Source organism: Fusarium verticillioides, chromosome 5 (assembly GCF_000149555.1).
Source record: "Fusarium verticillioides 7600 chromosome 5, whole genome shotgun sequence".
Lineage (NCBI taxonomy): Eukaryota > Fungi > Ascomycota > Sordariomycetes > Hypocreales > Nectriaceae > Fusarium > Fusarium verticillioides.
The window spans coordinates 2616315-2631439 of NC_031679.1; the positions used below are offsets into that span (position 1 = coordinate 2616315).

Genomic DNA, 15125 nt, shown 5'->3' on the forward strand with positions numbered 1-15125 from the left:
TACTGAGCATGTATCCGTGGGTGTTTCTGAGAATACTTGGTCCTTATAGGCTTTAAAGAACATGGTGTTATCTAAGGCCACTCTAAAGTTGGCTTAGGCTATCTACATACCTTTAGTAAATACCTAGTAGATAAGGTCGGTAGGTAATATGGATATTAAATACATCCAATGCTTTGTTGGATAGTACATGCGGCGTATATAGACTCAGTACGCTTGAAGGACGGTTTTTGAGGTGCATACCCAAAACAGTTAGTTCAACGCAGGAGCCTGCCTGTACTAGTGCCTGCAGCTGGAACGTCATCTGGCTTTCACATGGAACATACCTACGCCTACCTCACCTACCTACCTTTCTACTAAGCTTTGGGGTTCATCGTGACACTTCCTGTCAATTCACCGAAAAGTTAGATTCATATCGACGAGTTTTGGAATCTGGAATTATTTGCTTCAGTTCATGTCTTTTTGAAGGCTAAAACATCAGTTACGAGATATTCTGGCCCTGTCGCATATCGGTGAGCCACTTGTCGCACTGGCTCCCTCACTCATCTCAACCCCCAAGCTTCTCAGATCCTTAATATCACAACCGCTTGTAACGTCTAAACTTCGATGGTGTGTATGGCCGCGGTTATTTAGTCTGAATATGGCACCAGGACCGGCCGAGAAGAAGGTCGAGAGGTCATATCTGAGCTCCGCTGTTGATTCATTTAATCCTTGGGCTGCTAGTCGCAGCACAACTCCAACTCAAAAAACAAAGATTGAGCAGGAAACGTCAACCGTTGCAACCTCAGCGAACCCTGATGATCACAGCACAACCCACCTTTATGGGCAAAGCCTTCGAACATATCCCTCAGGATGCCCTCCTCTAAAAGTTCAGTGGTTTCATGCCGTGGATGTTCCCAAGCGGAAACCTCGCCTCAGCAAATCCACACAGCCCGAAAAGCCTTCGACACAACCAAAGAAGTACAACCCGTTTTCTTCTTCAGATTCCAAGGCTTTAGAAGCTGAGTATCAGAAGCTTCTTGAGGAAGTAGAGGAGGCCCGGACTCGAGCACCTGGAGATGTGCAGATGGCCCCGAGAAAGCGCAAAGCCGATGTTGAAGATGACACCACAGACGGACTTAAAAACCGCGAACGCGGGCTGTCTGACTCGAAGTCAACTGGAGTCCGTGTTCCCGTGAATGAAGACTTCTTATTCGACGTAGACATTGAATTCCGGGAATTGGCTCCTGTATATTGGCTTGGCCCAGTTTATGATGGTGTGCCGCTCTCAAGTTCCCAGTCTGAATATTCACTAATCGACGGTAGTACGCAGAGGGACATGGTTTTACCACGAAGGCTCTAACTTGCGCCCTTGCGAAGAGAATCTAGCCGCTCAGCTGGAGGAGGTACACTCAATATTAAATGCCACAATTGTCGTGCTCGATCTAACTATGTATACAGGGCTACCTTAAGATGAAGCCATGGCTATATCCCAGTAAGACAAACTAAATTTCCATTTGCAACCTTTGACTAAAACACTGTATAGCAAGAGACCGCAGTCCATCAGGAGCTAGAAGGAACCTCACACCTAAAGCTTCGCAAGAGAACCTACATGCAACAGCTAAGGGTGGAGTCGAGCAAACTGGTCAGAAGCCAGTTGCTGATGGCTCTGCAACTGAACCATCTTCTCGTGGTCAACCTCAGCCCCAGTCATACCGATTATTTGGAACATACATGAACAGTCTGGCCACATACCATGATGCAAGCACTGCCTATCTAAATACGGATGGTATGCTTTCTTGGGTGACTTCTTCTATGTATCAAAGGTTCGCTGGTGGGAGTTATATGAGCGGAGTGAGACTGGTTCGTGGCTATTCAGAACCCAGCAAGAATAAAGAAAAAGACACCGACAAAGACAAGAGGGAAGAGAAGCAACCCAACGCAGCTGACTCGGGTCTTCCACTGGACGAAAAACAACAAAAGAGTCTGAAGCGAAGATCAGCTCCGCCCACTACTCGTGCTTCACATGAAGACCTTGCTCAGAATGGCAGCGACAATACTCCGACCCAAGACCCTCGACGTGCAACACTTCAACGCCAGCTTTCTTCCCTTCTTGAGGGAGAAGGAAAGACAAAGGCCGAAAAAGAAGAAGACATACGGCGACGTGAAGAGCAAGAGATACAAGACGATTACAATGCACAGGCCGGCGAAACCCAAGGACGGGAAATCGAGCATCTGGTGCTTGTCACACATGGTATAGGTCAGCTCCTTAGTTTACGGTACGTTCTATATAAAACGACTTGATTATCCTCAGCTAACGAGTATTATTACTAGAATGGAGAGTGTCAATTTTGTTCACGATGTCAACGTCCTCCGCAAGACACTCAAGTCAGTGTATGCCAACTCAGCAGATCTGAAAGCATTGAACTCGGAACTTGGGGCTGGACCTGGTAACTGCAGGGTACAGGTGCTTCCCGTGTGCTGGAGACATCTGCTAGACTTTCCCAAGAAACGTGAGAAGAAGGGAGAGCGTGACCTGGGAGACGTAGATGATGACGAGGATGAGTGTGAGTATACACACATCTTACCCTTGCTAGCCGCCATGTTGCTGACCTGTCCGATACTGTAGATCCATCCTTGGATGACATTACTATCGAAGGGGTGGCATTCGCACGCTCCCTGATTTCGGACCTTGCCTTAGATGTTTTGCTATACCAAAGCTCGTATAGGGCTCAAATCTCGAGGATTGTGCTAAATGAATGCAACAGAATTTTCAAACTATTCAAAGAAAGAAATCCTGATTTCAGAGGAAAGGTTCACTTGATGGGTCACTCTCTGGGCTCCGCGATTCTCTTTGATCTACTTTGCCAGCAAAAACGGGATCAGTCCGCTGAGCCGAAGCCTGTTCTACGGCTGTGGCCGGCTCAGGATATTTCACAAACATCCAACAAGGACCATGAGCTCAATCTTGAGTTCAAAGTCGAGGATTTCTTTTGCCTGGGTTCTCCAATCGGCCTCTTTCAGATGCTCAAGGGACAGTGCGTCTCATTATCTCCCAGAGAAACGTCCAACACTAACATGATTCCAGAACAATAGCGGCCAGACATCGCAACACATCATCTGACATCAAAGATATCGGGGAAAGTACGCAAGGAGAATGTTTCCGAACCGCACCGCTTTCTTCAGGAGTAGAGCAGATATCCTCCTTGACTGGTCTTCCTATGTCTGTCTCATCACCAAAGGTTCAGCAACTCTTTAACATCTTCCACCCATCTGATCCAATTAGTTACCGACTAGAGCCGCTGATATCTCCGACCATGTCTACACTCAAGCCCCAAATATTGCCATACACGAAAAGAGGAATATTCGGCAATGTCGCCCCGCAGGGATTGACAGGAATCGGAGCAAAAGTCGGACAGAGTGTTAGCGGACTGTGGTCAAGCCTTAGTGCGGGCATCGCTAGTAACCTGCTCAATCGATCACTTGGTTTGAGTAACGAAGAGGTTGCACGGCTTACCACCAGCGCTGAAGGCACAGACAAAGAAACAGGAACCAAGACAGCAAACCGAGACGTACCAAATGCTGCAGAGAAACGGGAAGTCACAGATGCACGTATGAAGAAGCTCGCGGACTCTGCGTCTGTGCCAGACTCCGGAGCTGGTGACCGTAACCCGACACTGATCGACGAAGAAATCGAAACCTTGTATTCCAATTTCCAGAAGAACCGTACAGTGCCAAATAAGGACCAGGAAACAACAGGAACAGGAACAGCAACATCTGACGACGATAAGAAGGCGCGCAAAATGCGCAAGGAGGAAGCTAAAGTTCGAGCACTCAACCGTAACGGCCGAGTTGATTATAGCATTCAAGAGTAAGTACTTACTTTGCTTGACACAGAAATGCGAAAAGCAAACAAAGGTTAACGTTGAACATAGGAGCGTCCTGGATTTCAATCCCATCAATACCATTGCATCTCACATGGCATACTGGGCTGATGAGGACGTAAACCATTTCGTTCTCTCGCAGCTGCTATCGAACAGGTCGAGTGTGAAGAGGAATGCGACCGAGCCTCCATCGAGGAACGAGGAAACTGGAAGTTAGGAAGGGCGATGCATTATGAAGATCTGGCAGTCGACATCTCAGAGTCGTATAATGTGGTATGCCGCTCCTCAACCTCAAGAGCCAACTCCTCGAGCACCCGCCGAGTTGGATTTTATAGGTTTATATATATTTATGGAATGAACTTGGCTATATAAAATAGTTCGTGTACCAAAGTTTAGAAAAGAATGGAAAATTATACTTGGGTAGTTATAAAAGACTGAGCGAGCTGTTGACTGATACTCACCCTATCCACTCAATGATGGTGAAGTTTTTGACTGGGCGGTGGATACTTGCGCCCATTCATGTTATCCAACATAAGGTAGATCAAGTATCCTTCGCCGAATGATTCATCCCACTGTGGTGTCTTTATGACTCACGTCTTACTTCAGTTCTTCCAACAGGCCCTTCAAACCTGATGCTTGAGTGAGGTGGCTGGCACCCCGCGTGTCGACACTACGGTGGGGTACGACACTAAGAACGGGACCCTCTTCGCAGGCGATGGAAATTTTGCGACGAAATCCACGCCTGCCTCTCGACTTTGGACATTGCATTTTGCGCTCGCTGCAACCTCCAACCTGTCTGGTCATGTACATGAAACTCGAGCGCGCAACACTTCAGGAAGCTTCTAGCCCAAGCTTGTCGTGATCCAAACCCACGACCACTGCGTATTGCATATCCTCAGACCCGCGATCGACATCTCATACCTGCCGACGCTTCCAGCGCCCGAGCTCGCAGCTTTTCGCAACGACCCGACCTTCAAACCCACGACATCGAAGAATAAACGTTTACTGCTGCTACCAACGATGGCGGTCGCCACATCTGCTGACAGTCCCGTCAAGCAGCAGCTCGTGGATAAGCTGCCAAAGCGGTTCAAGGGCATCAAGTTTGGTATCCAGTGAGTTTGACTTCCTGTGGTGGCATGGTCACCACTCTTATCTTGGATCTCCAAGCTGACTTTGCAACCTTCGTTAGGTCCAATCAAGATATTGCCAACCAAGCTGTTCTCGAAGTTTCCGACCGTTTGCTCTACGACATTGAGAATAACCGCGCTCCATATCGCCATGGCCCTCTGGACTCTCGACTGGTATGTGATGCTGTTAACGACTTGCCAGTACTATAGTATAGTTCGGTTCTCATTCTGTTTTAGGGCACATCGAGTAAACAAGGAAGATGTTCGACTTGCCAAGAATCTCTGAAGGATTGCAATGGGCATTTTGGTCATGTCCGTCTTCCTTTACCTGCCTTCCATGTGGGCTATCTTCGCTTTATTATGTCAATTCTCCAGGAAATTTGCAAGGTAAGCTAGCCGCTCTTGTATAAATGACTCCTCTATAGAGAGCTGATTCTTTCCTAGGACTGCGGCCGAGTCTTGCTCGAAGAGCCCGAGCGACAACAGTTTCTCAAGGAACTGAGACGACCGTTTTTGGATAACTTGCGACGAACCCAGATATGCAAAAAGATCAACGAGCAGTGCCGGAAGATCAAGACATGCCCTTACTGTGGCTCTCTAAATGGTCAAATTCGGAAGATCGGTGTTCTCAAGCTTGCTCACGACAAGTTTGTTGCTTACAATAAATCAACTGCTGTAAAGAAAGTCCCGCCAGAGAGTAAGATCAAATTCGACAACTCCTTCAACGAGGCAAAACGCGAGAACCCAGAGCTGGACAAACACCTTAGGAAGGCTATGGAGGACCTAAACCCCCTCAGAGTTCTCAATCTCTTCAAGATGATCAGTCCTACCGACTGCGAGCTTCTCGGTCTGGATCCTGCAGAAGGACGGCCAGAGATGTTTATCTGGCAATTCCTGCCCGCTCCTCCTGTTTGTATCAGACCATCCGTCGCTCAAGACAACGCGAGCAACGAGGACGACATCACGACCAAACTAGCTGATATCGTATGGGTTAGCGGTATGATTCGGTCTGCTCTGCAGAAAGGATCTCCAGTACAAACCATCATGGAACAGTGGGAGTATCTACAGACTCAGATCGCCATGTATGTCAATAGTGATGTTCCTGGCCTTCAACAGCCCGGGTTTGGTAAAGCCACGAGAGGTTTCTGCCAGCGTCTGAAGGGCAAACAAGGTCGCTTCCGTGGCAACCTTTCTGGAAAGCGTGTTGACTTTTCAGGAAGAACCGTCATCTCCCCCGACCCTAACCTTGGTATTGACCAAGTTGCTGTGCCACAACTAGTTGCGAAGAACCTGACCTACCCAGAAAGGGTTCAGCGACACAACCTCGAGAAGCTTCGCCAATGTGTCAAAAATGGACCAGACATTTGGCCAGGAGCTCAGCGGGTCATCAAGTCAGATGAAGGTGGCTACTTACAATCTCTTAAATTCGGCAACAGAGAGTACATAGCTCGAGACCTCAAGTTTGGCGACATTGTTGAACGGCACCTCGAGGATAACGACATTGTTCTCTTTAATCGTCAGCCTTCTCTGCACAAGCTAAGTATCATGAGCCATCTCGCCAAAGTTCGCCCCTGGAGAACCTTTAGGTTGAACGAATGTGTTTGTGGACCTTATAATGCCGACTTCGACGGCGATGAAATGAACCTTCATGTGCCACAGACAGAGGAGGCTCGTGCTGAGGCCATCAATCTGATGGGCATAAAGCACAACCTAGCCACCCCAAAGAATGGCGAACCCGTCATTGCTGCTACTCAGGACTTTATCACAGCAGCTTTCCTGCTCAGTAGCAAAGACCGGTTTTTTGACCGCAAGACCTTTACCTATCTCTGTATGCACATGATGGATGGGAAGACACACCTGGACATGCCACCTCCAGCCATTATTGCACCTCAATCGCTCTGGACAGGCAAACAACTCTTTAGTATGCTCATGAGACCCAACAAGGACTCACCTGTCAAGGTTAATCTTGACGCAAAATGCAGAGCTTACAAAGCGCGACCTGGCCAATGCCCCGATATGGACCCCAACGACGGATGGCTTGTTGTCCGCAACTCGGAAGTCATGTGTGGTCGCATGGACAAGTCTACTGTCGGAACTGGCAAGAAAGATTCAATCTTTTACGTGATTCTCCGTGATTTTGGACCAGACGAAGCTGTCATTGCCATGAACAGGCTGGCTAAACTATGTGCGCGGCAACTCACAAACCGAGGATTCTCGATTGGCGTGGGAGATGTTTTCCCGACGGAATCACTAAACAAAGAGAAGGAGAAACTTGTTGCTGTTGCCTATAAACAGTGCGATGACCTGATCGAAACATTCAAGGCAGGAAAGCTTGAGAAAGCTGCCGGCTGTAACCAGGAACAGACGCTCGAAAACTCCATGTCCGGTATTCTCAGCAAGGTTCGACAGCAAGCAGGTTCTTATTGTGTCGACACATTGAGCCGTAACAACGCCCCCCTTATCATGGCCAAATCCGGATCGAAAGGTTCAGATATCAACGTGGCGCAGATGGTTGCTCTTGTTGGGCAACAGATTATAGGCGGTTCACGTGTTGCGGATGGTTTCCAGGACCGAACGCTTCCGCATTTCCATAAGAACGCTCGACAACCCCCGTCGAAAGGATTCGTCAAGAACAGTTTCTACACCGGCCTATTCCCCACCGAATTCATCTTCCACGCCATGTCAGGCCGTGAGGGATTAGTCGACACGGCTGTCAAGACCGCCGAGACTGGTTATATGTCTCGGCGATTAATGAAATCGCTCGAAGATTTGTCTACTCAATACGACGATACTGTCCGGACGTCCGGAGGCGGGATTGTTCAGTTTCAGTTTGGTGCAGACAAGCTTGACCCTGTGGATATGGAGGGCTCGGCAGAGCCAGTTCATTTCCAACGGACATGGACCCATGCGGAGAGTTTGACAGTGGATAACAGCGAGACCTCTATGACACCAGAGGAGATTCGATCCTTTTGCGATAGAGTGCTGGAAACTGAACGGCGGCGTTATGTCAGGCACGGGTTACTGCATAATGAGATTTTGGATTACGGAGATACGAGTGATTATGGTATCGATGAGCATGAGGGTGCTCGAGGATTCCTCAAAGCGATTGAACGACATGTGGAAGGGCTGGCGTCAAAATTGGAGACCGTACGAAAGTTGGCTGGATTCAAAGATGGTGCCATGGTAAGGTCGACTGCTCAAGATCACGCGGACCGAACTGCCAAGGTGACGCTGTCAACTCTTCGGCTCTTCATCAAGATGTGCCTGGAAAAGTACAAGAAGGCGCATGTTGAACCCGGACACGCTGTTGGAGCTGTTGGAGCCCATTCAATTGGTGAGCCGGGCACCCAAATGACACTCAAAACATTCCACTTTGCTGGTGTCGCAGGTATGAGTATCACGCAAGGTGTTCCCCGAATCAAGGAAATCATCAACGCGTCAAAGGCAATTAGCACACCTGTCATCACATGTCCTCTCGAAAACAACGAGCAAATCGAGGCAGCTCGAGTTGTGAAGGGACGAATCGAGAAAACCTACATCTCGGATGTTCTGCGGTTTGTTGAAGATGAATGGCGCACTACAGAAGGCAACGTTGTTCTACAAATTGACTCCGCCGCTCTTTCAGATATGCACCTTGGCATTGGCCCCTACGATATTGCTGAGGCTATTTGCAAGCAGCGCAAACTCAAGGTGCAAAGAGATGACCTATCGATCGATGGGGAGCGTATTATCGTTCGCGTACGGGACGTGACCGATCCGGCGACGAAGAGGACTACGGCTCGCAGCAAAGCTGCCGCCGCTGAGACTGGAGACATGCTGTTGAGGGCCAACTTCTTGCGCCGCTCACTTCCCAATGTCCCCATCTCAGGTTATCCTGAAGCCACGAGAGCAATCATTCAAACATCGGAACAGAGCACTCATACTGTGCTTGTTGAAGGCTACGGTCTCCGGGAATGTATGACGACAGAGGGTGTTATTGGCACAAAAGCCCGTACCAACAATGTCATGGAGTGTCGGGATGTACTTGGTATCGAAGCAGCCAGAACCACCATTGCTGACGAGATTGGTGAGGTGATGGGGGATATGGGCATCGATCCGCGACACATGCAACTTCTTGCCGACGTTATGACCTACAAAGGTGAAGTTCTCGGCATCACTCGTTTCGGGCTGTCCAAGATGCGCGATAGCGTTCTACAGTTGGCTTCGTTCGAGAAGACCCCGGATCATCTCTTTGAAGCTGCAGCTGGCATGAAGACCGATCAAATTGAGGGTGTCAGTGAGTGTATCATCATGGGACAAACAATGTCGGTCGGCACTGGTGCATTCCAAGTTGTTCGTCGCTTAGGTATAAGGGAGGGAGATATCAAGCAGAAACCGACGCTGTTTGAGGATGCGTGGACAGAGGAGACGGCACTTAAGCGCAAGGCTCGCCGAAAGGCCTGAGAACAAAACTGTATCTACTGTACTGGATTATCCTGCGTGGCGTGATGGATGCATGCCGATATAGCGATACCATAAGAATTTGTTGTTTTAGCACTGGGGCGAAAAATTTATAACATTATGAGCCTTCTTTTATGAGACGAAAGAAGATTCGTAAATCAGTGGTAAATTACCCCTTGTTCTTTTAGAGGTCACATATCTCTCCTGGTCTCGAGACTGAGACAAACGACATTTCGTCATACTTTGAACCACGTGATCTAACCACTCACTACATGGCACCATGAATGCCACATGAGAGGTTGAGTGTCTGAACATCACCACCAGTCTAAAAAGACGTACGTCATGTGCGGAAGATATGCATTGGCCCTGGTAAGTATTCAATGAAATGTAGATTGCTAGTGAGTTTGCTAAGCACGACTTGCAGCGGCCGTCCCAGATCCGTCAGATGCTCGAGGAAGACGGACTAGAAATTGATGATGCACCAGAGGATACCGGCGATGGCGCCCCTCGAAGCAGCTATAACTTTGCCCCAGGATATCACGGTGTTGTTTACCGTGCTAGCACATCTGATCAAAACACCACACGAGAAGATGAACAAGGTGAGAAGCAGAACGACGCCGCTCAGGATCCCAAGGACCCAAAGGACTATATCAAGTACAAGCTCCAGTCAATGAAATGGGGTCTTGTTCCTTCATGGACAAGAAGGAGACCAGACTATGGTTCCATGTTAAAGACCATCAACTGCCGTGATGACTCCCTCAGCTCACCTGGAGGAATGTGGGCCAGCATGAAGACTCGCAAAAGATGCATCGTGGTTGCTCAAGGATTTTATGAGTGGCTCAAAAAAGGAAAGCAGAGGTTGCCTTACTACGTGAAACGGAAAGATGGACATTTGATGTGCTTCGCCGGCCTTTGGGACTGTGTGCATTTTGAAGGTAATGAAGAGCTTGCGAGGTATCACTAAAGCAAGACTGACATTCAACAGGGACGGGAGAAACATTGTATTCATACACAATCATCACCACAAGCAACAACTCAGAACTCAAGTTTCTTCACGATCGTATGCCTGTGATCTTTGATCCTAATTCATCGAGTATGGCGACATGGCTTGACCCATCCCGAAAACAGTGGTCCGATGAGCTGCAAGGACTTCTGAAGCCGTTCGAAGGAGATCTGGATATTTATCGAGTTTCTCAAGATGTCGGCAAAGTCGGCAACAACTCACCCACCTTTATCGTCCCATTAGACAGCAAAGCGAACAAGTCCAACATAATGAACTTCTTCAATGATAACCACCAAGGGAAACAGAGGTCATTGCAGCCAGCGACAGATAAAGTTGTTCAAGCATTAAAAGAAGATAAGAAACCCAGTATGACGTTTCAAAAAGATACGCAATTGGTCGCTGAAGGATCGAGAGCTGCAAAACGCAAGGCTGAAGAGAATCTTGATCTATATGATGCTCCAGGGGGCAATCCAAAGCGCCGACATACAGGGTATGTTAGTGCATTAAAAAATAAAAATGAAAATAAAGAGAAAAATAAGGAAAAAGGCTTAAGAAAAATAACTAAGTTCTTTAATAATAAGTAATATAAAACTTTAATATTAATATATAAATTTATATTTAAAAACTATAAATAAAGTAAAGTTAATAAAGAAATAGTAATTTAAACTAGGAGTTATTTATATATATTTATAATATAAAACTTTAATATTATTAAATAAATTTTTAATTTTTAATTAATTAATATTTTATTATTTTAAAGCCTTAAGAACTTCTTTATAACCTTAACTTTTTTTAATCTATCTATTACTTAATAAAGTTATTATAATAATTATAAAATTATTAAAGAACTAATTAAGCTTAAGTTATTTATAAGTTCTTTACTCTAATTATATTAAATTAATATTACTAACTTTAATTATAATTAAGATATTAAACTTAAATAGCTTATAACCTTAAACTATTTATTAATTAAATATATAATCTTTACTTTTACTTAGCTATAGCTAAAAGATTAATAATAAGAATATTATAAACTTTATTTAAAGTATAACTTTAAAGGCTAAAATATAAGTATAAAAGCTAGTAAAGAACGTATTTATAATTAGCTATAATAGTTAAATAAATAAGTAGTTACTTAACTTAATTTAATTTAAGTATAAAATACTTTATTATTTAGACTTTAATTTTAATACTATTTAAAGTTAGTACTAAAATAAAATACTATTTTTAAATATTAAATAGTAATATATTAATACCTTAAGTTTAATAGATCTTTAAATTATTAAATTAAAGGCTTATTATAGCTTTTAGATTATAATAATTATTAATCTTATAAATATAATCTTTATAAACCTAGAAGTATATTTTCTATAAGTAATATTTAAAGTTTATATATAATAGAATTACCCTAAGTGTTAATTAACTGTGTTTACCCTTAATTTGTGTTCCTTATACTGCTCTGTGTTGCCTTATAACCTGATCTAATCTATTACTAACCTACCAAGCTAGCTTTAGCCTGCTAATATTTACAGTTTTTCCCTTAATACTAAAACCTTTATTTTACAATTTGCCTTTTTACCCCTCTTTTCTCCCTTACTTCCCTTCCTTTACCTTATAATAGCCCTTAATTCCTGTAATATAATATTTATACTATTAATTCAACTACTTTAACTATATATTTTACCTCTATAAACTATACCTAGTATTAGCCATTACTGCTACCTGATCTGATAGCTGTAATAAAGGCTTATTGCTCTATTAATAGGTCCTGATCCTGCCCTAAGCGATTAGCTAAGCCTTTTAAAGCCCTTAACTTGATTATAATAATTAGGATAATAAATATATTTTATATATCTAGGAGCCTTATAATATAATTAAAGATTATAAGATTAACTTACTATATTAGTATTAATTTATTAATATATAGTAGGTCTTTACTTATAATATTTAGATACTAAAGGAAGGTATATAAATTAGGGATATTATTAATATTAAGATTATTAATATTAGTTAGATTACTATTTATATAGTTATTAACTGCTATAATAGGATAGTTATAGCTATTAATAGTAATTATATAGCGGTGTATTTTATAATAGCTTATTTAGTTCTTAGCCTGTTTTAAGATAGTCTGTTTAAGTTAGAGCCTTGGTATTAATTGCCTTAACTAGGTAATAATAGAGAAGGCATTTAGCCTGCCAAGGCCAGGGAAAACATCTTTTTATGCTTATAGATTAAGGCTATTTGTTTAGTTAGATTATAAGGTTAAAGGCTATAGCGCTATATAACCTTAAGACTTGCTTTTAAAGTTATTATGTTTTTTAGCGTTATATATAATGCCTTATATATAATATGCTAAAAAATAAGCATTATATTATATTATTCTGATTATATAAGACCTTATTGGCTATACCTTGTGTATTGCTATAGAGATATTTTGATATTTTAATTAATAATAGAATTACTTAGGAAATTCTATTAAAATTAATTATATAAAATAAAGAATTTAGTATATAAAAAAGAGTTTTATTTAAAAGTTAAAAGAGCCTTTTAGTAAGTAAATAAAGCTATAATTAATTAAATAGAATTTACTTAATTAAGTATATTTATTTTATAAAATAATAACTGATATTAAGGTAATAAATAGTAATACTAATAGTATTAGTTAATTTAATATATAACTTTATAATCCCCTTAAATATATTATAAAAACCCTTTTTTTTTAAAATCTTATTTTTTAAGCTTTAATTAATATAATACTATTATACTTACTTAACTTATTTTAAATTATTTATAGTAACTTTAAAGCTTTTACTTTAAATTACTTAAATATAATAATTTAATTATAAAAGAATTACTATTAATAATATTAAATTTAATAAATTAATAATAAAACCTTTATAAATTATTAATAATACTATTAATATTACTATTTATTACTTTAATATTAGTTATTATTTTATAAAGTAAATATATTTAATTAAGCAAATTCTATTTAATTAACTATAGCTGTATTTACTTATTAAAGGGCTCTTTTAACTTTTAAATAAAACTCTTTTTTTTATATGGAATCTTTTTTATCTTATAATAATAATTAACTTTATAGATTTTCTTAAGGAATTCTATTATATATAAACTTTAAATACTACTTATAATACTTTATAAGCTAACTTACTAGTACTTAACCTATAGGTTAATAAAAATATAGTTTATAAGTATACTAATACTTTAGATTTAAAAGCTATATTTATTCTTTAACTTATAACAATATAAGTCTTTTTTACTTAAAGTATTTAATTACTATATCTCTTTATTAAGCTATCTTTTATAAAAAGAGCTTTTAAGTAAGTAATAAAAAAGCTTATACTTAAAAATAATTAATTAAAGTAATTAATTATTTATTTATTAATTATAGCTAATAGCTAATACTTATTTAACTTCTTTTTATATTTTAAATTTAGCCTTAAAGGTTAAATTAATTTAAAGAAAGTAATATTATTATTATTAATTAGTTAATTATTATAATAGCTAGTAAAAATAGACTATAAGTATTATTAAATAACCTTTATTAATTATATATTAAGTAAATTTAATATTTTAATTATTTTAAGTACTAATTAGCTATATTTACTTTTAATTTATATTTCTTATATTACTTTATAGTACTTAATAATTTAATCTAATTTATTATTAACTTACTAAACTAGCTTTAACTTATTAATATTTATAATTTTTCTTTTAATATTAAAACCTTTATTTTATAATTTACTTTTTTACTTCTTTTTTCCTTTTTATTTTTTTTATATTATTTTATTTTTTTTCTTTTAATTACTATTAGCCTTATCTAAGGCTATTAAGCTTTCAACCTTTTATATAATAGCTTAAATAGTAAGGCTTCTATAATAAGCTAGAATTATAAAGCTTAAAATTAATTAAGACTTATTTACTTTAAGTAATATAATCACTGCTTTAATTAAGTAATATAAGTATTACTTATAGGTTTACCTTTTAATAGCTATATTAACCTTCTTTCTTTACTTTAATTAAAAGACTAAGATAATATTAAGCTTAATATATCTATTATACTTCTATTTAAAAGTTAGTTAGACCCTATTAATTATAGTTATTAATATCTATTAAAGCTACTAATATAATACTTATATAAAATAACTTATCTTAAGTATTTATTAGCTATATTTTTCTTTAATTTATATTTCTTATACTGCTTTATATTACCTTATAACCTAATCTAATTTATAACTAACCTACTAAGCTAGTTTTAGCCTGCTAATATTTACAGTTTTTCCCTTAATACTAAAACCTTTATTTCCTAATTTACCTTTTTACCTCTCTTTCCCCCTTTATTTCCCCTCCTTTATACTATAATAGCTCTTAATTCCTATAATATAATATTTGTACTTATAATTTAACTACTATAACTATATATTTTAACTCTATAAACTATAGCTAATATTAACTATTATTATTACTTAATATAATACTATTAATAAAAGCCTATTATTACTTTAATAGGCATTAACCCTATTCTAGGTAATCTACTAAGTCTTCTAATGCCTATATTTTAATCTATAATATAATTATTAAAGGCTTTATTTTTAGCTTTATCTCTATTAATACTAAGTAGCTATACTTAATAGCTAAAGATTATAAGATTAACTTATTATATTATTAATA

The 15125-nt window shown here is 40.0% G+C and overlaps 3 protein-coding genes across 3 annotated transcripts; all 3 read left to right on the plus strand.

The window, feature by feature from the left end:
* Positions 1-321: 321 nt before the first annotated feature.
* Positions 322-4316, plus strand: FVEG_15099 (hypothetical protein). Its single transcript, XM_018904189.1, has 8 exons — positions 322-1253; positions 1303-1382; positions 1438-1471; positions 1523-2255; positions 2311-2543; positions 2606-3014; positions 3065-3847; positions 3912-4316. The coding sequence occupies exons 1-8, from the start codon at positions 638-640 to the stop codon at positions 4075-4077; spliced, it is 3054 nt and encodes a 1017-aa protein (XP_018746152.1). The 5' UTR covers positions 322-637; the 3' UTR covers positions 4078-4316.
* Positions 4317-4880: 564 nt separating this feature from the next.
* On the plus strand, positions 4881-9630 carry FVEG_02570 (DNA-directed RNA polymerase III subunit RPC1; the record flags this gene model as incomplete). Its single annotated transcript, XM_018889911.1, has 4 exons — positions 4881-4972; positions 5050-5161; positions 5225-5374; positions 5432-9630. 4 exons carry the CDS (start codon positions 4881-4883, stop codon positions 9428-9430), a joined length of 4353 nt encoding a protein of 1450 aa, XP_018746151.1. The 3' UTR covers positions 9431-9630.
* Positions 9631-9900: 270 nt separating this feature from the next.
* FVEG_02569 (hypothetical protein) lies at positions 9901-10101 on the plus strand (the record flags this gene model as incomplete). Its single annotated transcript, XM_018889910.1, has 1 exon — positions 9901-10101. The coding sequence occupies one exon, from the start codon at positions 9901-9903 to the stop codon at positions 10099-10101; it is 201 nt and encodes a 66-aa protein (XP_018746150.1).
* Positions 10102-15125: the final 5024 nt, after the last annotated feature.

Excerpts from the sequence above, each read along its gene's own strand:
- FVEG_15099 (XM_018904189.1), top strand. The coding sequence starts at position 638 with ATGGCACCAGGACCGGCCGAGAAGAAGGTCGAGAGGTCATATCTGAGC. Across the intron at positions 1,383-1,437 it reads TAGCCGCTCAGCTGGAGGAG|GGCTACCTTAAGATGAAGCC; the intron begins GTACACTCAATA and ends CTATGTATACAG. Across the intron at positions 2,544-2,605 it reads AGATGATGACGAGGATGAGT|ATCCATCCTTGGATGACATT; the intron begins GTGAGTATACAC and ends CCGATACTGTAG.